General features: G+C 38.7%; 1 protein-coding gene across 1 annotated transcript in view; it reads right to left on the reverse strand.

Annotated features, from left to right (window-relative positions):
* Positions 1 to 25,548, reverse strand: part of SLCO5A1 (solute carrier organic anion transporter family member 5A1) — a 190,565-nt gene that overhangs the window by 59,933 nt on the left and 105,084 nt on the right. Inside the window, exon 5 of the mRNA XM_043991309.1 lies at positions 20,090 to 20,254. Within this exon, the coding sequence (XP_043847244.1) occupies positions 20,090 to 20,254 (165 nt within the window). The remainder of the gene's footprint in view (positions 1 to 20,089; positions 20,255 to 25,548) is intronic.

The raw sequence follows: 25,548 nt of genomic DNA on the forward strand, positions 1-25,548 counted from the left end.
TCACTGTCTCTCTGAGAACTCAAGAGCAAATACCTTAGTAATTCCAGAATTTGTGATTTCATCAGTGCAGGCATTCTCTCCACTAATGCAGACCCTCCCCCCACCCTCATTTCTTAGTACTCAGGTGTTTCCAGAGTTGCTGTCATAAAAAAAAAAGTTATTACCTTGTAACCAATGTGGTAATGAGCCTTTCTGCCCTTAGCTAGACAGATGCTCAAACAGAAGGCAAAAAGTCCCACCCACCAACTTTACCCAAAGCTCTTCCAGCTTGGAGAAACCTTGTAGAGCTTGAGTTTGACTAGTATAGCCTTTGAACCCAATGCTACCTCTATGCCCAAGTGAGGCAGCAGATAAGAACTTCAAAGGGAGGCTAGCACTCAATAGACATGGAAACATTTTGAGCTAGAGTTATCCAAAGTAAAATAGTAAAATTTTAATTAATGAGAATTATTTTGGGCATGGGGATGTTCTGGTGAATGGAATTCTGGTTAATTGAGGGTTAAGGAATCATAGTACTACGTTCTTATTTAGGGAACTTTATACACTGAGGGTATCTGTGATGTCTGCCATCATTTAACCTATTTTGATTCAAAACACTCAAGGATTGATAAAGAACCTACTGCCTTTCAGTTATTTCAAAATGGATGTCCAGTAGACATCTTCACCTCAACATGTCCAAAACTACCTCATTATCTTTCTCCAAAAAACCCTCCTCTCTTCCTAACTTCACTATTAGTTGAGGACTCCACCATCTTCTCAGTCACAGAGGCTAATAACCTAGATATCATCTTTGCTTCTTCATTTTCTCTCACCCCACATAACCAATAAGTTGCCAAGTTCTATCATTTCTGCCTTAGTAACATCCCTCATAAATATTCCCTTCTCTTCCTGAACACTAACACTAGCCTGATACATGTCCTCATCACCACATGCCTGGACTGTTGCAATAGCCTGCTGGCTGGTCTCCCTCAAGATTCTTCCCACTCTAGTCTGTCCTCCATTTGGCTGTCAAATTAAATTGCTATGGCTCTTTATCACTTCCAGGATAAAATATAAAATCCTCTGATTGACATTCAAAGCTTTTCACAACCTGGCCTCCTTCTGTCTTTCCAGTCTAGAAGACTTACTTACCTTACTTACCCCCTACATACTCTGAGATCCAGTGACATCAGTCTCCTTGTTCTTCACATAAGGCACTCCATGTCCAGGCTCTGTCCACATGCCTGGATATCTCTCTCTCTCTCTCTCTCTCTCTCTCTCTCTCTTCCCTGGATTCCTTCCAGTCCCAGCTAAAACTTCACCTTTTACATACAAGAAGGTATTCACTATCCCCCTTAATGCTAGTGCCTTTCCTCTGTTGATTTTCTCCAATTTACTTATCTTGTATACAGCTTGTTTGTACATAGTTATTTTCATGTATTAGACTGAAAGATCCTTGAGAAGAGGAACAGTCTTTTGCCTTTCTTTGTATTCACATGATTTAGTACTGTGGCTGGCACATAGTGGATGTTTAACAAATGTTTATTGACTATTCAAGATTTACTAACTTTCTTTTACTCCAGAGAACAGAAATGGGACCAATGTGTGAAAGTTAGAGGGAGGAAGATTTTGGCTTAACATGAGTGTGAATTTTTCAACTGTTTGATCCAAATTATCATAAATAACAAATCCCTTAAAATGGTCACATATATCTGAATTTGTGATATTCAAAGTTATAATTATGTAAAAAGTGGTAACTTGTTCTAGCCCCAAGGAAATATACAATATGAATCTGAATAATACAACCACTTCACCAGATTCATTGTTCACACTAATTGGGACCTAGCTAAAACTACCACTAATTGGAAATGGAATGTATTGCATCAGGAAGCAGTGAGACATCACCAGTGGCCTTCAAGAGAAATGTTGGATGTGATCACTGGTCCACTGGTTGATATGATTCAGAAACAGACTGCATTCAGCAAGTTCTGAGAGCCCTTCCAACTAGAGATTCCATGATTCTAAGTATCTTAAAGGTGTAGGAGTCTTTGCCCTCAGCTTTATAAATGAATCAACAAAGGCCAGAGAAGTTGAATGCCTTGCCTAAGACAACAGAACAAGTCAACAGGAAAGCACAGATTTGAACTCAAGTCCTCTGATCTCAAATTCTGTCTTCTTTCCATTGAAGTACCCACCTTTGAAATCCTTTGACCTCACAATTTGAAATATTATCTAAATGATAAATGTGCTTGGGAGAAGGAATACATTAGTGGGAATGAATTTCAGTCAAAATTTAAAAGTGTAGGAGTTAGAGACCAGTTATAAACTAAGGTCTAGAAATGAGGGTGCCTCAGAAGAGGAGTCTGGGAAGAGAGGAGTAGACAGGAAAGCTTCACGATTTTGTTTAAGGCCATGTCTGTTTACTTGGAATTATGTACAACGAATAGAAAAGGTGTTTCTCAACTATGTTCCCATTCTCTGAGTGTAGCTGAGTCAAAGGAAACACTCCCTGCCAGCAGTGGTTTTTCTCTTTATTCCCTTTGCTTAGGCTATTGGTAACTATTCTAAGAAAAGCCTTAGTTTGCTTTTTGAGCCCTCCAAATGAAGGAGTTTACCCCGGAACTTTCTAGCCCACCTAAAGCAGAAGACAAGCACAGCCAAGAACCGTGGCCAACATCATCTTTCTCCCACCCCCACAGCTAGGGATTCCCACTTACAGACGGTTTCTAGTGTGTTATGGCCTTGTTTTGTTTTACTTTTGACACTAGGTCTCCCTATTTTGCCCAGGCTGGAAATGCAATAAACACACACACGTAGGCCAGATCAACATAAGAGCCTCGACCTTCTCCATTTTGGACTCGGGCTGGTTTTCCCCTCCTTGAAAAGCCTGTTTCCCCCACTCCCACCCCAGCTTCCATCAGGAGTTCACCGTATGGGGCAGCTAGATGGTGCAGTAGATAAAGCACCGGCCCTGGATTCACGAGGACCTGAATTCAAATCCAGCCTTAGACACTTGACACTTACTAGCTGTGTGACCCCAGGCAAGTCACTTTAACCCTCATTGCCCTGCCAAAAAAAAAGGGGGGGCAGCTAGGTGGCGCAGTGGATAGAGCATTGGCCTTGGATTCAGGAGGACCTGAGTTCAAAAAAAAAGTAGTTCACCATATTTGTACCATACTTGTGGGGGAAGGGACACCTAATCACGTCTCCCCATATAGCTCAGAACTCCCAGTTCAAAAGATCCATCAGGGGCAGCTAAGTGGCGTAGTCGACAAAGCATCAGCCCTGGATTCAGGAGGGCCTGAGTTCAAATCCAGCCTCAGACACTTGACACTAGCTGTGTGACCCTGGGCAAGTCACTTAACTCTCATTGCCCCTCCCCCCCAAAAAAGATACACCAGCCTCAGCCTCCCCAATAGCAGAAATTACAGAAGTACACTGCCATTACAGCCTAATGCTTTATTTTAAGAATACCAAAATAGTCCCCTTTTGCTGTTGGTTTCTTTAGTTCATTGCACTGATGTCATTTAAATACAGAACCTCTTAAAAATGTCATATTACATATAAGCTATCTTCTTTTAGGACAGACTAGATCTTAAGAGACTAATTTTATTTTACAGAAGAAATTAGCCCAGAGTTTTAGTTCCTTGCTCAAGGCACACTTATATTTTCCTCTTTCCATCTTCCACCTATCACTATTATTTCTGATCTCTGGGGCCAAACAGAACAATTTTTCAGATGTGGTCAGATAATAGCAGATGCCAGGTCCCTAGTCCTATACACTGTGCCTATCTTAATGCAGTCTAAGATTATGTAAGCTATTTATTTAGACTGCTTTGTCACAACTTTTAAGACAGGCAGTGTGGGGGCAGCCAGGTGGCGCAGTGGATAGAGCACTGGCCCTTGAGTCAGGAGTACCTGAGTTCAAATCCTGCCTCAGACACTTAACACTTACTAGCTGTGTGACCCTGGGCAAGTCACTTAACCCCAATTGCCTCACTTTAAAAAAAAAAAAACCCAAGACAGGTAGTGTGCAAAATTGATAAAGAGCCTGGTCTCAGAGTCAGAAAGACCTAGGTTCAAATTCCAATTCTAAGACTTGCAATTTGTGTGACCTTAAGCAAGGCATTTATAACTTTATTGGGTCTCAGTTTCCTTATCTGTAAAATTAGGGGATGGAGTAGATGGCTTTTGAAGTCCCTTCTAGGAATGGACTAGAGAAGACAGATCAAATAGGCTACGATTGTTAAATTTTCAGCATGAACATTTATACCTCGAAAATCAAGATTAGATTGTGAGCTCCTTGAGGGCATGGATTGTTTTTTACTTCTTTTTTATCCTCTTCACTTATAACACTGCCTAGCACATAGTAGGTGCTTAATAAATATTTATTGATTGATAAGTCAGCAAAGGATACAATTAGAGCTTCATTAACTGTTTTGCTGTTTGTCAATAATACAGATTAAATTAAAGTGTCGCATGTACATTTCCCCCAAAACATTTACCAGCACTTTTGCTTTGATTCATATCTATCATTCTATGAGTTCTCTATACCAGTGAAATCACAGACCTACAACAACAAGAATCACACTGTTGACTCATAATGAGCTTATGATTTATTAAAAACCAAAGATCCTTTTCCAATAAAATTCTACTTAACCAAAGGAACTTCCTATCTTACATTTTTGAGGATGATTTTTTAAGTGAAGTATAAGATTTTACATTCTTAGTGAAGTCCACAAGTGTTAACAGTGCAAGCTTTCTTAATATATGAAAAACCTTGGAGATGAGAAAGCAAAATTTGTAATAGTCTATCGTCTCTTTTTTTAAAATGACACCATTTACAGGAATGTTCATGAGCCTTGAAGAAATTAGAATAGGGTTCATTTTTATAAGGAGCTCTACCTTTCTGCTCCAGGGCAGAGCATATTTTTCCATGTTAGATTCTAATATCTGTTCTATCCCTTTTCATGTAGAAACATAGAATTCTAGAGTTGGAAAGGATCTTAGATGGCATGTCATGCATGTCATGTCTATTGAATTCATTAGTCCCCTTGACAGTATTAGTAATAGGTGGTCATCCAGCCTTTGCCTGAAATGATGCAGGAAGGAGAAAGAAAAGGAGAGGAGGGGAAGGAGGAAGATGGAAGAGAAAGAGGAGGAGGAGAAGAAGGAAAAGAGCATGAAGAAGAAGAACAAGAAAGTTGTTTATATAGTGCTTTAAGCTTTGCAAAGCACTTTACAAATAGTATCTCATTTTTTTCTTCACAACAACCCTGGGAGGTAGATACTATTATTATATTATTAACTTCATTTTACAGATGAGAAAATCAAGAGGCAAAAAGAGGTTAAGAGACTTGCCCAGGGTCACATAACTAGTAAGTGTCTGAGGCAGATTTTGAACTCAGGTATTTCTTGCTCTGGGTCTAGTACTCTAACTATTGAGTAATCTTGCTGACATACTAATAACAGCTAGCATTTATACAGTAACTTAAGATTCACAAAGCATTTACTGGCCCTAGAGTCATCCAGACTAATTCTTTCATGATAGGGTATAGTTGTTGGATATAATGATATATTCCCTTCTTCATATTAACCCCACCCCAGTTCTTTAACTATTCCTCACATGAGTTTCAAGGTCCCCTGCCACCTAGAGGCATCTAGTTTCTGAATATGCTCTTTGTCAATACCCTCTTAAAAAATGAAAAAGATGAGCTGATACCTTTGTGTTTGGCAGTCTATAGCAGCTGGTGGGAGAAAGAAGCTGATTTATAAACACTTTCCTGATCTCCTTGGAAAGCTGAAAAGGTTAAAGCACATAGCTATAGAAATCTCAAATTCTTGTACTAATACTAATGCTGCTTCATGAAGTTAGAGCTAAATCTAACTCTCCTCTCTGGAGATTCATTCATGTCCAGTTTTCAAATAATACTAAAGAAAAGCACACTACCCATTCTCTCTTGTGTCCACTTTTGTCCACTGAGCATTTAAATACGTTTTTAAGAAACAACTCGTGAAAATGAATGTTGAAAACTATCATTACATGTAACTGGAAAAAATAAGATACTATTAAGATTGAAAACAAATAAATGCTAAAGAAACATCTTATATCGTCTTTAGATCCAAAGAAAGATGGGAAGGGAATCAACATGTATTAAGCACCTACTATGTTCCAGGCACTATGCTAAGTACTTTATCAATATCTTCTCATTTGATCCTTATGAAAATTGTGAGTGGTGAGTGCTTTTATTATAACCATTTTACAATTAAGGAAACTGAGGCAAACTAGGGTTAAATGATTTGCCAAGGGTCATACAGCTAGTTAAGTATGAGGATGAATTTGAACTCAAGTCTTCCTGACTCCAGACCCAGCATTCTATCCATTGTGCCATCTATCTGCCTAGGCAGGATAGGGCAAAGTGTTAGCCTGGGAATCATGAGATCTGGGCTCTACTTCTAGTTCTGACTGCCACTAACTAGCTGTGTGACCTTAGATAAGTCCATTATTGGAACCTCAGCTTGAGACATCATAATAAAAAGAAATTAGCACTAGCTGATTTTGATGATCCCTTCTCCTTATAAAACCCCATTTCTATTTATTAATTCTATTTTTAAATAGTTTTAAGTAATAGAAAACTGATTTTTTGAGATTAACCTAAACAGAAAAAAATTAAAATATCTAAATAATTTTAGCCCTTGCTACATTCAAAATAAATTATATAAAGCAAAGTACTTTGCAAAGCAAAGTTTGCATTCTCTTTTGGACTCAAGGATGCAGTAATTTGAATAGTTCACAGGTTTAGCTCATTGTTACTTAATAAGCTGCCATGCTTTGATGCTGTTCAGTTAAAGGCCAATCATTAGCTGAACAGATGGATCCCAAATGTTTGGTTAATAACCTGACCTTGCCTTATGAAATATGTCGCAGGCATCAACCTGATAACTCCTGCAACTGGAAAAAAAAAAAAGGTTTTGATCATTCTACAAAACTATTCTTTGCACCTGGCAGTCAGCCTGCCTAAGTCTCACAATGAATTCAAGACCAAAGTCAAAGGCATCTGAGCAGAACCTGGGAAGGTTGATGCTGAGAACAGAACTCTAAATAAATTTGTCACTCCGTTGCATGTCTCAGTGAATACACACACACACACACACACACACACACACACACGCACAGAGTTTTCAAAGATTATTTCTCCTGCAAAGACAACTGACACCATGAGAATATGAGAACCTATCCCCATGAAATCTAAAATCCTTGAGTGGAGCTGAACTGACACCCTGAAATTTTTGACTCAAAATAGTCTCTGTAGGGGCGGCTAGGTGGTGCAGTAGATAAAGCAACGGCCCTGGATTCAGGAGTACCTGAGTTCAAATCCGGCCTCAGACATTTGACACTTACCAGCTGTGTGACCCTGGGCAAGTCACTTAACCCCATTGCCCCTGCCAAAACAAAAACAAAAACAAAAAAACCCACCAAAATAGTCTCTGTAATCAACACTCTCTGTGCCAGAGAGTAACAGGTTGGTTAGTACTGTCCTGGGGGGCACTCGGCTTTTATTTCTAGGGTTCCTCCAGATTAACCATATACACTGAATGCCAGGTATAAATTGTTTTGTTAAACACCCTCATTTGTTTCATCCAAACTATACCTGAATAGCTATTCCTTCTTTGTGGGTTAAAAATTGCTCTCCTGTGCTACTTAGGTAACAGGACAGTTTTTGCTCACTTTTGGCATTATGGTATGCTATTCTTAACCAGAGAATACTGAGTCATATCCCCCAAATCATACAGGGCTTTGTGGTTAGTACAGACATAGCTTTAATGACCTGAGGAGGTGAATAACTAAAATGCTCAGAGGAATGGCCTCAAGCATTTCTAATGCTGCCAAAGGAAGTGGGAATGAAAGATAAATATTATAAATGCCATTGCCTCAAATTCTCCACTCAAGTCCCACTCCAGTGACACACAGGCATGCATGGAGGTCACCTTGGGTTCTTCCTACTCCAATCAATAAACCTTTATTTAATTCAATAGGCATTGAGGGCAGCTAGGTGACACCGTGGATAAAGCAATGGCCCTGGATTCAGGAGGACCTGAGTTCAAATCCAACCTCAGATACTTGACACTTACTAGCTGTATAACCCTGGACAAGTCATTTAACCCTCATTGCCCCGCCAAAAAAAAATTTTAATAAATAAATAAATGAATGAATGAATAAATAAATAAATAGATAGATAGATAAATAGATAAATAAATAAATAAATTCAGTAGGCATTTACTGAATCCCTACTCTATGCTAGGGATTTTCAGGAGACTGGTCAGTGTAATTTCACAGGTAGATCCCACTGGGGAATTTCCCTCATCAACACAGATCAGCACCTTCTGTACAGTTGAATTTCTTGGGGCCCCTGAATAAGATTAAGTGACTTGCTGAGGGTACTATAATCAGTCTGTATCAGAGACAGAACTTGAACCTAGGTCATCCTGACTCTGAGGCCAACTCTCTATCCACTGTACCCTCCCTACCTCTCTCAGGCTAGTGATTCAAATCAAAAATATAACCACCAGTGCATTTAAGGAGCTAACATTCTGTCAAGGGGGGGCAACATGCACACATATAAGTTTACACAAAATATGTACATAATAAATAAAAGATAATTTGGTGAGGGAGCACCAGGAGCCAGGGAGATAAGGAAAAATCTCAAGTGGAAAGTGGTATTTGAGCTGTGCTTAGAAGGAAACTAGATATCTTAAGTGAAAGGAAGTACACCCCTGTGGAATGCAAGCTGCAGGAAGTCTTAAAAAGGAGGAAAGGATTCATGCGGCCACCATCTTAGGACCCAGCTTAAGTGGCTCTGAAAATCTGGTCACTAAGTGATGATTTCTTTGGAGAGAAGACAGAACAAATCCCAAAATAATCTATTTAGAGGGAAGGATTTTCTTTTTCTTTTTCTTTTTTTTTTTTTTTGAGGCAGTTGGGGTTAAGTGATTTGCCCAGGGTTACACAGCTTTGAACTCAGGTCCTCCTGTCTTCAGGGCTGGTGCCTCTATCCACTGAGCCACCTCACTGCCCCCAGGATTTTCTGAAATGCTGAAGTGGGGGATGTATTTGCATCAATGAAATACTCTGAATTATGTAATTCTGAGTCTCTTCAGCCAGTGAAGTCTATTCTTGGGGCCATGCTTCTAAACTCAATTTATACCCCAACACACTCTTCAATTCAGTGGCACTGGCCTCCTTTCTGCTCCTCATATAAGACAATCTATCTCACCTCTGGGAATTTTCTCTGGCTGCCTTCCACGCTTGGAATGCTCTCTCTCCTCAGCTCTGCTCTGGGATCTTTCAGATCCCAACTAAAATCTTGCCTTCTGGGCAGCTGGGTAGTGCAGTGGATAGAGCGCCAGCCCTAGAGTCAGGAGGACCTGGGTTCAAATCCGACCTCAGACACTTGACACTTACTAGCTATGTGACCGTGGGCAAGTCAATTAACCCCAATTGCCCCCCCCTCCACACACACACACACACACACACACACACACACATCCTGCCTTCTACAGGAAGCCTTTCATAATCCTCTTTATTTCTAATGCCTTCCTCCTGTCTATCCAGGAATCCAGTATAGCACTTGCTTGGTATGTATTTGTTTGCATGTTGTCTCTCTCATTATATTATAAGTTTCTTGAGGGCAGGGATGGTCTTTTGCCTCTTTTTCCTATCCCCAGCACTTAACAGAGTACTTGGCACATAATGGGTGCTTAATAAATGCTTTCTGACTGACAGGGTTCTAGTCAATTAAATTCAACAAAAAGTTAAGTACTCTTTGTAGTCATGACACTAAGCTAGACACTGGAATACAAAAAAGCCAAGCAAAACAATCACTGTTCTCAAGGAGTTCCTAGGACATACAGCATGTATAAAGACACATTTAGTCCAAGATAGGGAATGAAGGAGGAAAAGAAGAGATCAGAGTGGTCTAGGCATAATTGAGGAGAAGGGAAACAGAACGACAAGAGGTAATAGCAAAAGGGGTGGCTTGTGAGCTGAGCATGGAAAGAAAATAAGGACTCTGAAAGGTAAAGATGAACAGAAAGTGCTTTATACACATGGGGTCTGCTTGTGCAAAAGCACTAAGGCCAGAGATGGTCTATCCAGTGCAAGGAATACCTGGGTCTGAGAAGGCAGGAAGGAAAGTAAAATAAAATAAGTGTGTAAATGAAGACTTAACCCATAACATGGAGGGCTTTAATTGTATTTAACCTAAAGAAAATAGGGAGGTTTTTGAGCAAGAGAAAGATATGGTTAAATCTACGGTTAGGAAAATTATTTTGGCAACTGTGAGAAAAAGAAGGGCTGGAGGGAAAGAGAAACTAGAAATAAGGAGACCACTTCAGAAGCAATTACAATTGTTCAGGTAAGAGGCAAGAAAGCCTGACCTAGGATTGACAAATGAGGAGAAAGGAGAGTAGAACTGATGGGAGTGATGTCGGGGAAATAGAAGTAATACTAAGCAATTGATTAGATATAGATGATATGGTGGGAAAATGGGGTATGGTTTGGGGTTCTTGGGAATTCCTCTTTAAAGAATTACACCCTCTTGCACACAAAACGTAGTTAGAACAAGGTGATAGTTTATTTAGGGCCAAGGGAAGGGAAGGGTGGGGGGAGGGAAACCATGAAAGAAATCCTTGGACTTTTCATGGGAAGATTTGGCATAAAGCACATGGCTCAGAGGTACCAAATATCCTTGAACAGGAGACTGGAAGGTACTTTTATAGAGGCCTGATGGGGGTGGACCATCTGCCTGTGGAAAGTTCCTTTAATGAAGGTGGACCATCCCCCACTGGTGGTAGCTGGGGGAATTGGGTGAGGAGTGGAGGACCATCCCCCACTAGTAGTGACTAGAGGAATTGGGTGAGGGGTGGCTACAGATATCTCTACAGGACACAAAGGCCCCAGCCACACCCAAACTTATCTCCCCAGGGTAAGGGAGACCAGAATGAAGGGTAGGAATCCCAAGCTAGCTCAGTCCGATTTGGTTCCTCTAGGCATTATCTGTCCTCTGGTTTAGTTTCTCAAGGAGAAGATTCCTCAGAGAAATTCTGGGGTGCTCTGCACCCCATGACATACAGGACCAAAGATTACTCTGAGGTTATTGGGAAAGTTTTTTGAGTGAGTTGGCCCACCTCCCCCCAAAAAGGAAGTACCATTCTTATAATCTCTTTGAAAAACATGCTTATATTCCATAAAAATAAAATCAAAAATTTTAAAATATGCTAAAGCTTTGGCTCAAAATTAAATCACTAATTTCCATATATCATCATTAAATTACATTTTAAATTCAAGAGTCCAAACTATAAACAGATAATAAAAATTTTCAAATACATTAATTAGTTTAAATTCACTTATACTAACGTTTATCCTTAGGGTATTTAAAGAGAAAGAGAGAAGAACAACACAGAAAAGAAAAATGTCAAAGATCTACAAAGATTTTCATAACAAACTGTTCATCATCATGGACAATAAAGCCACCACGCTTGGACTTCAACATGGCCATCTTGAATGTGCTTATATTGAAGCCAGAAAGAACAAAAATGGTAAAAATAAAGCACCTACGATGAACCTAGCATGTATAGAAGATCTCTGTCTTAGGGATAATAAAATTGTGAGGATACCAAGGGACTGTTTCAGAAGGTATCTAAAGGTGGGAAAGATACCAAAAGAGGGGGGATTATTAATAGTCCAAAAAAGTAACCAAGAAAACATGAACAACTATCAATCTATATGCCTACTTTTCCCATCTACACAAAATCTTTGAGATTCATTTGCACACAAATTAAGAGTATCCTATTCCAGTCATTAGAAGGGAACAAGCAAGTTTTTGCAAATGATATTCAAAAAAGAGACACATATTTAAAATTTGATAATTGACTAAAAAGTCAAATAGAATATAACATTTCACTGTGTTTTTCTTTTTATTTTTCTTTCTTTCTTTCTTTCTTTCTTTCTTTCTTTCTTTTTTTTTTGGCAGGCAATGGGGGTTAAGTGACTTGCCCAGGATCACACGGCTAGTAAGTGTCAAGTGTCTGAAGCCGGATTTGAACTCAGGTACTCCTGAATCCAGGGCCAGTGCTTTAACCACTGCACCATCTAACTGCCCCCACTGTGTTTTTCTTGGTGTTGAACATTAAAAAAGCATTTGATTCAATAGAGTAAAATGCTACTTTAAGAGCCATCTTCCCTGAATCAATTCATTAAAATTCCTTAAAAGATATAATGGAATTAATTCTGTTCAATGACATTATCAGAAGCATAAAGCAGGGAGATGTATGTTCACCAAAAGCATTTGCCACTATGATGGAAGATATCTCTAGCCCAGAGTTCCAAGTTGAAGAAGGATTCCTCATGGACTGTGTGAGATCTTCCAGGTACTCTCATTTACAAATGATATTATGGCAATTTTATCAAGTCCCAGAATATTACAGAGCCTTCTAGAAGAAATTCATAATCATTCAAAAGATTTTTCCCTAACCATCCACAAAGGTAAAGACAAAGTGGATAAAAAAAATACATATCACCCAGATTATGACATACAATTAAACAACCTATTGAGCTTGTCCAATAGAATGTACATGAGGGACAGTTCAAATGAACCACAAACTGGGCCCAGAATTAAACAGAACTGGCCAAAATACCTTAAGAAAATTTTAAAATCCCTTTATTGACCCCCAACCTCCTCCCAGAAACAAAAGTTCATCTCTTTAATATTAACATTCTACCACAGTAAATTATTATGACATAGAAGGCAATAAAGATTAACATGGTAGATGTAAGCAGACTCTAACATATAACCACTGAGGAACTTTGAAGAACAGGATATCATCAGGGAACTGTATGTATGCTAGGAAGAGAATATGGGACAGTAACATGGCGAGGGCCAGGGATGAGAGATGAATATCCCAAATGCTCTTCTTGTGCCCTCAGGATGTGAAAACAAAGTGAAGAAGGTCTTCAGAATGAGGAAGGAAGGAAGGGAATTTCTGGAAGGCTGTAGACAAAAGATGAATGGTAGGAGCAAGGCTTATGACCTGCACCATTTGAGGGAGCATCCTAGTTCATGAGAGCACAAATCCACTTAAGTATTTTTGAATATTTCTTCTGGGAATGGCATAAAATACCTAACATTTATTTTGAGCTAATAAATGTGGTCACATCTGAATTAACAGAAAGAATGACAGTCTCATCTATAGAGAGTGTGATAGGAATACAAATCAGGACAGGTAGACATATAGGGATAACACAGCAATGAAATTAGGGATTTTCTGGCTTCTATTACTAAACTGTTTAAGTAAAGGCTGCTCTGGTAAATCCCTGGGGATTTACAGGCCACCCCAGACAGAAAGAGTGCTCACCTACTAATTGCAGTCATCAATTCTATTCAAAAAAGAGAACGAGTATCATATAATTATATTGTACATCTAAGCCAAAGTAAACATAATGGGACTGAACAAAAGAGAAAAGTGTTGGAATGTGAACATATGAATGTAGTTTATTTAAGTCTATTGTTAAGGACTTTAAAGGTTTTTCAATTAATCACATAACATTCTACAAGCTTCTTTTGTCTGTGTTTACTAGAGAAAATACAAATGGAGGTTTGGGTTAGACAACTAAAGCAAAGTGAATAGTATAATGATTTGGAATAAAGTACATCAAATTTAAATTTTAAATAATAGTAGCATTAAATAGCACTTTGGAGTTTGCCGAGCTGTTATGTCATTAGAGCCTCAAAAACTCTGTGAAGTAGGTGTGATTATTGTTCCCATTTTATAGAGTAGGAAATTAATAATGACGGTCAGACCAGGGTCACAAAGCTAGTAAGTGACTTGAGTTGATATTTGCACTCCAGTCTTCCTGACTCTAATCCTCTGTTCTTACCCAATGTTGTTATTGTTTAGTTGTTTCAGTCATGTTCAACTCTTCATGACTCCACTGAGGATTTTATTGGCAAAGATATTGGAGTGGTTTGCCATTTTCTTCTCCAGCTGATTTTACTGATGAGGAAACTGAGGCAAACAGAGTTAAGGGACTTGCCCTGGGTCACACAGCTAGTAAGTGTCTGAGTCTGGATATGAACCTGGAAGATATTTCCCAACTCCACTTTATCCACTATACCACCTAGCTGTCTTATATTACCCAATGTACCCCAAATAATAATAGATGGCATTTATATAATACTTTATAGTTTAGAAGTGCCTTTATACTCAACAACTATTTAAATCTTGACATAATTCTGTGAAATAGGTACTATAGCTATAATTATCCCCATTTTATACATAAGGAAATTGAGGCTCAGAGAGGTCACAGTAATTGGTTTGCCCAAAGGCACACATGTCGACAAGATTTAAACCCAAGTCCCTGAATCTAAATCCAGCATTTATTCCACTATGTTACTGTGGCCTTCTTAAGACAGAAAGAACCAACTCGATTTTATATACAGAGCAGAAAGATCAGTCCACTGTCAGGTCAGTGACATGGAGTTGGCACAGTCCTTATAGATCATCTGTAGGGGCAACTAGGTGGTGCAGTAGATAGAGCACTGGCCCTGGAGTCAAGAGGACCTGAATTCAAATCTCACTCAGACACTTACTGGCTATGTGGTGACCCTGGGCAAGTCACTTAACCCTAATTGCCTTAAACATCCGGGGCCATCTTCAGTTGTCCTGGCATACATACACACACACACACACACACACACACACACACACACACTCACTCTCTCTCTCTCTATATATATATATATATACATATATAAACACACATACCTATATATACATATACATGTATGTACATACATACATATCTAGATCTAGATCTTGGCATTGGAGGAGAGAGTGAGGATGGTGACTTTGCACAGCCCTCCCTCAGTTAAATACAATTCGGTATAAGTCATCACCCTGATGTCATGGGCCTTGTAGAGAACAAAGGACAAACAAAAAAAACCAATGATGGGGCAGCTAGGTGTCGCAGTGGATAACAGCACTGGCCTTGGATTCAGGAGGACCTGAGTTCAAATCCGACTTCAGACACTTGACACTTACTAGCTGTGTGACCCTGGGCAAGTCACTTAACCCCAACTGCCTTGCCAAAAAAAACAAAAACAAAAAACAATGATATAGATCATCTACCACCACATTCATCATTTGACAGATGAAGAAAGTCTGCTTAAATGAGGCTAAACACTTACCCCCAAATCACACAGGCAGTCAATGATGGCACAGAGATTTGAACTCATGTTTTCTGGCTCCAAATCTGTGCCCCTTTCACTGCACCACACAACCCCTCACTATTACTGCTTGTACTTTATTGTGGAAGGAAACTATAAATGGGCTGGGAAAGAAAACGCAGTCTTATTAGCACACTCTGGTAATAGCAGAAGGCCATATACAGTGGAGATTGCAATGCAGATACCATGAATGCAAGAAGGGAAAGCCATGGAAAAACTCATGACAAGAATTAAATATAGACAGATATTTCTGGGGAATGGCATGTGGTTGCTTTCCTAATCATGGTGCTGACAATCACGGCAGATAGATGCACTCAACAGACAAGATATCATTCAACCCTTGTATCTCAAATCTCAATACACGGGGCCTCCTCTCACTACATATCCCATTGTCACCACTACAGTTACACCCAACAAAAGAGCCCAACGCAGTAGAAACTTTCATTTCTATTTCCCCCCATGCTGTCTCTGCAGATTGCAGAGATGAGACAGAGCTGTATAAAGTAAATTCAGCCTCAGCTGCACAGTGAGCTAGGGGCCAGAGAGAAGGAAAACCTAGCATCACTGTGGGAGGGAAGGGACTAGCACCTGAGGGAGGGAGATACCCCAGGCAGCGATGCTTAAAAGAGAAACAATATCTGCTACAGTCTGGAAAGCATCTTTCTCCCTTCTTTGGAAAGGTGAGAATCTAGAGTAGAAAATATTTAATATACCATCAGATTTGGTTAATGTGTTCATTCGTTTTACCTAATTGCTTTATTTTCTTCTCTTTATTCTTTGTTACAAGAGATGGCTTTCCAGGGAGGAGAGGATCAAATAATTTGATCTTCATAAACAACCTTGGGAAACTGATGCTATTATTATATTTAGGACATGGACTGATCCTATAAGTTTCATTGGTATGGGGAATCTCTAAGTAAGAAAATTCCCTCTAGCAATACAAGTCAGAACTTTTCTGTGGAACAGTCTTAGAGAGTTTGCTAGAGCACTTAGAGTTGGCACAATGGATAAAGCACTGGGCCTGGAGTCAGGAAGCTGTTGTTGCTGTTGTTTAATTATTTTCAGTCACATCCATTTCTTCATGACCTCTTTGCAGGGGGTGGGGGTGGGGGGGGTTCTTGGCAAAGATACCAGAGTGGTTTGCCATTTCCTCCTGCAGTTGATTTTACAGATGAGGAAACTGAGGCAAGCAAGGTTAAATGACTTGCCCAGGGTCATACAGCTAGTAAGTGTCTGAGGCTGTATTTGGACCCAGGTCTTCCTGATTCCAGGCCCAGAACCATATCCACTGTGCTACCTATATGTCTCTTGGAATCAGGAATTCATGCTTTCAAATTCAAAATCAGACACTTACACACCACCCATGTGACTTCCAGGTGTCATTTAAACTCTGTTTGCCTCAGTTCCCTCAATTTATAAATGGGGATCATAAAAGTACCTGCCTCCCAGGGCTGTCTGAGGATCAAATGAGATAGTATTTATAAAAAGTACTTAGCATGGTGCCTGGCACATAGTAGGTACTACATAAATATTTATCCCTTTCCCCTTCCCCCTAACTTGCCCTGGGTTATACAGCTAGAATGTGTCAAAAGGAAGACTTGACCAAAGGTCTTCTTGATCTGTTATGCCATATGACTACTCTCCATTCAGAAATAAGGATCATGTATTCCTTCTAGCTCTAAAGTCCCATTATGCTATGAAAAGGATATCTACTACTTCCTTGAGTTCCCCAGCTTGAGAAATTGAACTACATGGCATTGCAGAAGGGTTGGGAAAGGCCACCCAAGACTCCTTGACAGCCAAGCAAGAAATCCCAATCCATACAACCAAAGTCAGTACCCTGAAGCCCTGGCAGAACCAGAGCAACCCCACCATTACATACACCACGCCTATCTATTATCTAACAAAGTGTTTCCTATCATCTTTCGTCATAACCAAGCTTGCAAAATGAAGTGGAGACAACAACCACAACACTATAAGCTTAAAATAACACTAAAAGTTGTGCTGGTTCAGAATGATATAACTAACCCTAATTCCAGAGGGGTAGGGATGAAAATATTTCCCTCTTCTTGGTAGAAGGGTGGGAAGACAATAGGTGGGAACTGATGCACACTACATGCTCCTTGCATAGTTGGTGTTTGTTTTGAGTATCTACTTTTAGTTGTTATAAGTTCAATGGGAAGTGAAAGTACTACTTAAAAAGCATTAATAAAATATTAAAATCTAAAAAAAGAAATAAGATAAAAGTAAAAAATTAGGTAATTATCCAGGTAATTTAAAGCAACTACCCTTCCTGCCAATCATTAGCAAAAAAATAATTTTTGACAGATAACTGTCAAATAGGCAACTAGGAGGTATAGTGGATAGAGAGCTGGAATTCTGAGTCAGAAAGATCTAAATTTAAACCTTCCCTCGGACATTTTCTAGCTGTGTAACCATAGGCAAAATCCATTTAATCTCATCCAGTCACAGTTTCTTTATTTGTAAAACGGTGATAACAATAGCATCTACTTCACAAGGCTAATAAAGAATAATAATAATAATCGCTAACATTTATACAGCATATACTACATGCCAGGACCTTTACAAATATCTCATTCGACCCTCACTACAACCCTGTGAAGTACGTGCTACTATCCCCATTTTTACAGCTAAGGAAACTGAGGCAAACAGAAATAAATGCAAGTTTTTTGCCCAAGGTCACACAGCCAGTAAAGGACTGAGACTGGATTTGAACTCAGGTCTCTTCCTGACTCCAGGCCCAGTGCTCTATCCACTGCCCCATCTAGCTACTTTTACAGGGGGTTACTATAGGGATCAAATAAGATTTTATAGATAGATATACATACATATGTATATCTAAATACCACTTTGCTAACTTTAAAGATATAAGTATTACTTATCATCATCATAATTATTAAGTCAAACAGGAAAGTGGGTACTGATACATTGTAATATGATTATTCCAAAGCTCTACTTATAGCCTATGTCCTTGGTAATAAGTGAGGCCCTTAGAGAGATGTATTAATCTCTCAGTCCACTGAGATAAATTGTAGTGTATGATGATTCAGAAGCTACTAAAAATTACCCTAAAGTCTGAAAAAGTTAATTCCACCACTTTCCTAGGCACCTAAATTACTAAGGAGGGAAGTTTGAATATTAAATACTATTGTCCTAGATATCAAACGTCTCTAGGAACCAAAGAACACATGTGTTTGTAGATTACAGAGACTTAAAACAACTTCTAAAAGGAAAACCATTCATGTCTTTCCAGAATTTAGCTAACTCTAATCATTCGGTTAAAAATATTTTTATCTTATCAAGGATAGCAGAAACAGACCTGGATTTAACCTCTGGGAACCTGGATCCTCGTCCCATTTCTGCCTCTTGTTACCCCTATGTGACCTTAGATAAGTCATTTATAATCAGAGAGGTGACAGCTAGGTGCCTTAAAAATAGAGCTCTGGGCCTGGAGGCAGGAAGACCTGAGTTCAAATGTGACCTCAGACACTAACTATATGACCTTATAAAAGTCATTTAACCTTAAGAGATGGTTCCATTTTCTCCTCTGCAAGATAAAGAGATGGATTCTGTGACCTAGATGAAGTCCCTGACAACAATAATCCTATGATCCGATAAATAAGTGAGGAAAATGCTGATAGCACAATGAGCAAATACGTCAGTTCATTTTGTTGTTTTTGACATGAACACTAAAATTTCATGCCAACTACATAGAAGTCCTATGTAAGACTTCAGCTCCATCCCCTTTCCCCTTTTTGGATTGGATCTATGATTTATTTGGGATAGGGGACTCCCAGTGAGAAACTTCCTCTAGTAATGGGGGCAGGGGGGTTCAGCAGGTAGGTGGCACAGTGAATAGAGTGCTGGGACTGGAATCAGGGAGACTCACCTTCTGAGTACAAATCTGGCCTCAGACATTTACTAGCTGGGTGCCCCTGGGCAAGTCACTTAATCCTGTTTACCTCAGTTTCCTCATCTGTAAAATGAGCTGAAAAACGAAATGGCAGTATCTTTGCAAAAAAAAAAATACCAAATGGGGTAACAAAGAGTTAGACATGACTAAAATAACTGAATAACAACAATGTGGATCAGCAAATTGTCTACAACTTATAATTTTAGAGAGCTGTCTGGGACACTGAAAGGTATAAGTGAATTGCTCTATGTCACACAGCCAATAATATGTCAGAGACAGGACTTGAACCCGAGTCTTCCTGACACTGAGAGCAGCTCTCTAGTAATGATAATAACTCACCTTTATATGGGACCTACTATGTGCCGGCCTCTGTGCTAAGCACTTTACAAATATTATTTCATCTGATCCTCAAAATAACACTGGGAGGCAAGGGCTATTATAATCCCTATTTTACAGATGTGGAAACTGAGGCAAATAGAGGTTAAGTGACTTGCCCAAGATTATACAGCTATCAGGTGTCTAAGGCCAGATTTGAGCTCAGATATTCCTGACTACAAGCCCAGAGGAACAACAAGAAGACCACCTAGCTACACTTTTTTCTCCCCTCCAGTGCCTCTCCCTCTTCTTTTTTATATTTTCAAGAACAGAAGTCTTAAGACAACAGAAGAATTAACAATTAAATCCAAGAAGAAAAAAATCATCATTTAAAATCACAGAAGCCAATTTTTTTCTTTCTGAAACAAAATTGGCGTTTCCAGACTTTCTCCCTCCTTAGTTTAATGGTGATAAGATGATAAAGAATTTGAATTTGAACTAAACTTCCGCCAAACTCACTCCTATCTGATGACCAACATGATGATGTTTGCAGGTATCCTGAATGGCAATGTCTTACCAGTGTAGATGCTGGCACTGGAAGCAGGGATGCCAAACTGTGATTCGATGAACTTGGGAATGAAGGTGATAAAAGCGGTGACAATGGCACTCTCAGCTGTATATGACAAACTCACAAAAAGGAATGTCATGTTGCTTAAGATCCTGACAGCTGCTCTTGGTAGGTCTACAAAATGACAAACAAACAAAAAATGATGAATGTTATCAAGAAGGGATGGGAAATCAAATCCAATTTGAACTGTCTTCCAAATGAATTGTAAATAACCGCTGAGCCTTTATAAACTTTTTTTTTTACTTGATGCCTGATTGGAAACTTTTTCTTTTAAGCATATCTTTGTGGTATTTTTTTCTCAAATAGGATAAAAAAGCCTAATATAATGTTATGAAATGTTTTAAAAAATATGTCAATAATCACCATAAAAGATCCCATGGAACAAACAGGTTATATTCCAGAAGTGTGTTTCTAAGTTGATTGTTCTAAATTCAAAATACATTTTTCCAGAAAAAGAATGTGATAAATGGTGGTTAGTTCCCAGGCTAGTCCACAAAAGCCTATTCAACTAACTGACTATGTGCCTAAAGTAGGATTTCAATAGTATTATTACTCCAAAGTTATACTTCCATCATTTGGAAAATTCAGTGAGTCCCAACTCCAGATGGCAGGACTTTAGCTCCTTCCATCTTCTTTTCTTGCTTCCCCTCTAAGGGAATATAGCTTCCTTTGACAGTGGTATAATGAGGAAAGATCTTAGGACACCAGTAACTATACATTTGCATAAGGGAAGGCAGCACTCCAAGTTAATCACTTCGTAAATCCTTTGAATAAAGGGCAAGGGGAGTTCCCCTCCGCCCAGTGCAAAAAGAGGGAGAGAGTTTGGGGGGTGGGGATACTTCCCTACTATCCATTCACCTATCTGGGTCAACTGGGTATTTTCTGTTAAAGGCTAAAATTCTAGCTATATTGTCTAAAATATCTAATGAGTGGTCGCCAATAAATTATAAGCTTTAGCAAGAGTTAGACTCTCAAGCATTTATTAAGGAGAATAAGAATTTGGTAAAGAGAGAGAGAAAGGCCTACATTCATCTATCTCTTAAAGGGAGAGTGCATTTCTAGCTCCCTTCTCCGCCAGGGTCCTCAGGAAAGAGCCTGAGTCAGAGCGCTAGGCTCCCCCATCTTCCTCCCACAAACAAACGTCACTTCCTGTCGCCAAAGAAAAGACGCATGTTCTTGCCCTCAGAGACCTTCACCTCATGGCACAGCTTTTCTACAGTAAGTCTCCAGCAGGTGGCATCATTCCAATCGTTACATTTCCTAATCATAGAATTTCTTGTATCTCTCATACTTTCAATGCTAAGATATTGTGCTGCATTATTTTTTATACATACAATCATCTGAATGATGGTTTGGTGTCTTATGCAACAGCTGCAATCAAGGTCCTTAATAAAAATTAAATCTCTTTGAAAGTACATAATTTAAAACTTCTTCCCCAGAACACCAAGATTAGAAAGTTAGCCAGAAGACATGTATATTTTGGGGGAGTTCAGACTTGCAATTTCATCCAAATATGCTGGTGTAGACACTCCCTTTTCTGACTCAAATCAGCAACTAGTCCACAATTTAAGTCTTAGATAATTAGTCCACTAAGATATTGAGAGGTTGTGACTTGTACAGGTCACAGGGCCAGTATACATAGGAGGGTGGACAGGAACTTACGTCTTCCCAACCATCAGACCACCTGCTCCAAGGTTGATCTTCAATCCACTATACCGTGCTGCCCCTCACTTCTACATATCATTTTTAATTAATATCCAAGTTATTTGGTATAGTGATGGCAATAAAAAGTTTTATTATAAAATTCAAAGAAAGCAATACATTTACAATGTAAACATCCATACAGATAAGAGGTAGGGGTGAACAGTTTCTTTCTAAACTAATAAATTGTGTTTAAGAAGAAATTCTACTTATTTAAAAACTGACCAAGTTGACTAAAAGAGAAATGATTCCTTCTCTTTTCTCTTTGCTGATATTATTAATAGTTCCAGGATACAAATCTGACTTCCAATCAAGGTGCTTTTTATTCCACCAAGCTACCTCTCATTGAATTGAACTGAGCTCTTTTCCCTTCCACTAAATGGCTCCAGAATGCTAGGCTTTTTGAGTCTATATCCTGTGTTATTCAGTTGCTTGAGTCATGTCCAATTCTTCATATCCCCATTTGGAGTTTGACCCCATTTGGAGTTTCTTTCCAAAGATAATGGATTGGTTTACCATTTTCTTCTCTAACTCATCCCCACCTCCCATGTGGGACAATGAGGGTTAAGTGACTTGCCCAGGTCACACAGCTAGTAAGTGTCAAGTGTCTGAGGCTGGATTTGAACTCAGGCACTCCTGAATCCAGGGCCAGTGCTTTATCCACTGCACCACCTAACTGCCCCTGCCAATCCATTTCTAATAAACTGCCTTTTTTTTTTTGGTTGATTAGTTATATCCTACCCTTTGTGACCCCCATGGGATTTTCTTTGCAAAGACACTGGAGTAGTTTGCCATTTCCTTCTCCAAGATGACAAAACTGAGGCAAACAAGATTAAGTGACTTGCCCAGGGTCACACAGCTAATAAGTGTCTGAGATCAGATTTTAATTCAGGTTCTCCTGACTCCAGGGCAACCCAGCTGTTCTGTGCTGCCTCTATTGTGCTTCAAAAAAAAAATACACTTAAGAATGCTCTAATGCGCTTAAAAAAATAAATGACTATTGTGTTATGGTTCTACACAATTCCCCAGAATAAATCAAACCCTGGAAAGGACCATGGCAACAGCAAAGAGGAGGTGTTGTGTAGAAAACAAACCAAATTCTCCCAAGTTATTCCCAGGATATATACCAGTCACGTTTGGAAGCTCTAGTGAGTGTTCTTATCAGGGGTCCAGGAATTTGTGTTATATAGATCTTTTCTGATAACTGTATTTCAATATAATTACTTTGTAATTTTATGTATTTTATTTTATGCATTTAAAAATGCAATTCTGAGAAAGGAGTCCATAAGTTTCACCAAACTACCAAAGGTATCCATGGCACAAAAGAACAGGTAAGAATTCTTGGTCTAGCAACGAACTCATCCAAGCAACTAAGGAATTCTTCAGGATTTAAAAAAACAAAACAAAACAAAACCTAGTTACCTTTACAAGGAGATCTATCAGAACCTCTGAGTAGCTAAGGTTTCCTATAATGAGAAACAAGTTTCCTATGGCTATAAACAGACATTCAGTAAAAACAAAAACAAAAACAAAAACAAAAACAAAAACAAAAACAAAACCAGTGCCAAATAAAGCCATATTGCTATTATTATTGCCAATATTTACCTAATTATGTCCTCAATGCAGCAGGTACAAATGATATACAGTAACAAAACATGGCCCTTTCAGGAGCTCATATTCTAATTTTAGGCATACCAACTACTTCACACAAGCAGAGACTATAGGAACCCACTGCTTGCCCTTCGTGGTTAATTTTTGCTTTCTGTTTTTACCTTCTATTTTTATTTCCTAATTGGAAATTCTCAAATGTATCTAGTTAAGGAGAATTATCTTAAGCAACTGTACAGTAATCACTTGAAGGTTTAGAGAGAGGAAAAAGCCTTACCTAAGCCTTCTAGAAGATGCTTCCTCTTTGAAGTGTGATTTGGAGAAAGTGTTCAATTCAATCAACAAACATTTTAAAGCACCTACCATGTGCAAGGTATTGGGAGATAGAAAGATGAAAAGAACAGGGCCCCTGTCCTCAAAGAATTTATAATCTGGTAGGGAAGATAAGACGTATACAAACACTATAATACAAATATGATAAAATGTATGCATAATAGAGGAACAATGTTTTATGAGAGAGAGAGAGAGAGAGAGAGAGAGAGAGAGAGAGAGAAAGGTCATTTCCAACAGAGGGGAAAAGCTTCCCTGAGGAGGTGAAATTGAAGATGGGCTAGTTGAAGAAGCAGGGAAGAGTGCTTTGATGTATAGGAGTTGGGCAGCAGTCCTAACCATGGGGAAAAAAAGCAGTCCACGATAGAAGGAGACCAAAGGAACAAGTAGATATGAATGAGACTAAAGAGAGAAGTAACATGATGAGAGATGGGAAGAACAGATCTATGCTTCATGAAATGCAAATATGACAAAAGAATGGGTGGTTGTTAAGGAGAAAAGGAGAGAAATCTCATTATTTATAACCCTAATTCTACTATTATATACTTAAAATAATGAAATAGCAAATCAAGACATAGGAGCATGCACTAATTTAATTACATATATGTGCCTCTATGTAGAATATGCATCTACTACTTAGAGATTTGTTCTTGATTATATGGAAATTCAATGAGGGATAAATCTTTTCCTCATTTCTAATAACTCTCTCCTATTCTTAACTTCTTAATACTCTGATTTTTTCTTGATGATTTGAAGGTGATCCTGGTTTCTGAAAGCGATCCTAGTGGAATTCAATCTTTGGCAGGTTCTGACAAGCTGGTAAAGCTCCGAACTTAAATCCAGCATTGGGCTGCACATCTGACCAAGGAACGATCCAAGACAGAAAATTGGCCAGCAGGAATTTAATCTTTTTAGTTACAGAAACTCAGATAAATTATCACTATATTATGGCATGGTGGGGTTATGATCTGTTTTGGTAGAGGCTATGATATCCCCTCTAATGAAATGAGGAAATTTACTGAAATACTGGTGTCTTCTGCCATTGTGTAGTTATTTAAGTTTATGACATCGTACTATGCCTGCTAGTTGAGGAAGAAGAGAAGAGGAAAAAGAGGGAATGAATAAAAGAGGAGAGGGGTGAAATGAGAAAAAAAAGTAGGCAGCAGCAGAAGCAGCAGCAGCAAAAAGTTACAGAATTTGGCCCCAAAGAAGAGAGAAACAAATTCATCTCCCTCACTTCTTTTTGGAGGTGAGGAGTTATGAATAGACAAGAGATGTGGCTGATTTGTTGACTAATTTTGCTAAGCTGCTTTTTTCCTTCCTTCTTTTTTATTCTTTATTGAAAGGAGTAACTCTCTGGGGAGGGGAGAGGTTGGGATATATTTTGAAATGAAAGTGTTATAAAAAACAAAAAACAAAAGTTATTTTTAAAAATGTAAGGTAGCGTATTTGTTCTGCAACAGTAGCCTCAAAGCAACAAAAATCTGGACTTTTGTTAACTTACCATTCCTAAGAACAATTTGGGTTTTTACAAAAGGAAATACTATTTTAGTAATACAATAATTTCATAACAGATCATAAATATTTAGTAAGTGCAAATTGGCGACATGGCATTGTACATTTCTAAACTAGCTGAATGAAAACAGAATTTTACACTGCATTAGAGAAGTTCTTGGGCTTCCTATTTTAATGTTTATTTACTTACTTATTCATTTATTTATTTATCTCTATAGCCGATTCTTAAGGTCAAAGTTGTTTTTTTTTGGTTT

Source organism: Dromiciops gliroides, chromosome 1 (genome assembly GCF_019393635.1).
Source record: "Dromiciops gliroides isolate mDroGli1 chromosome 1, mDroGli1.pri, whole genome shotgun sequence".
Taxonomy (NCBI): Eukaryota; Metazoa; Chordata; class Mammalia; order Microbiotheria; family Microbiotheriidae; genus Dromiciops; species Dromiciops gliroides.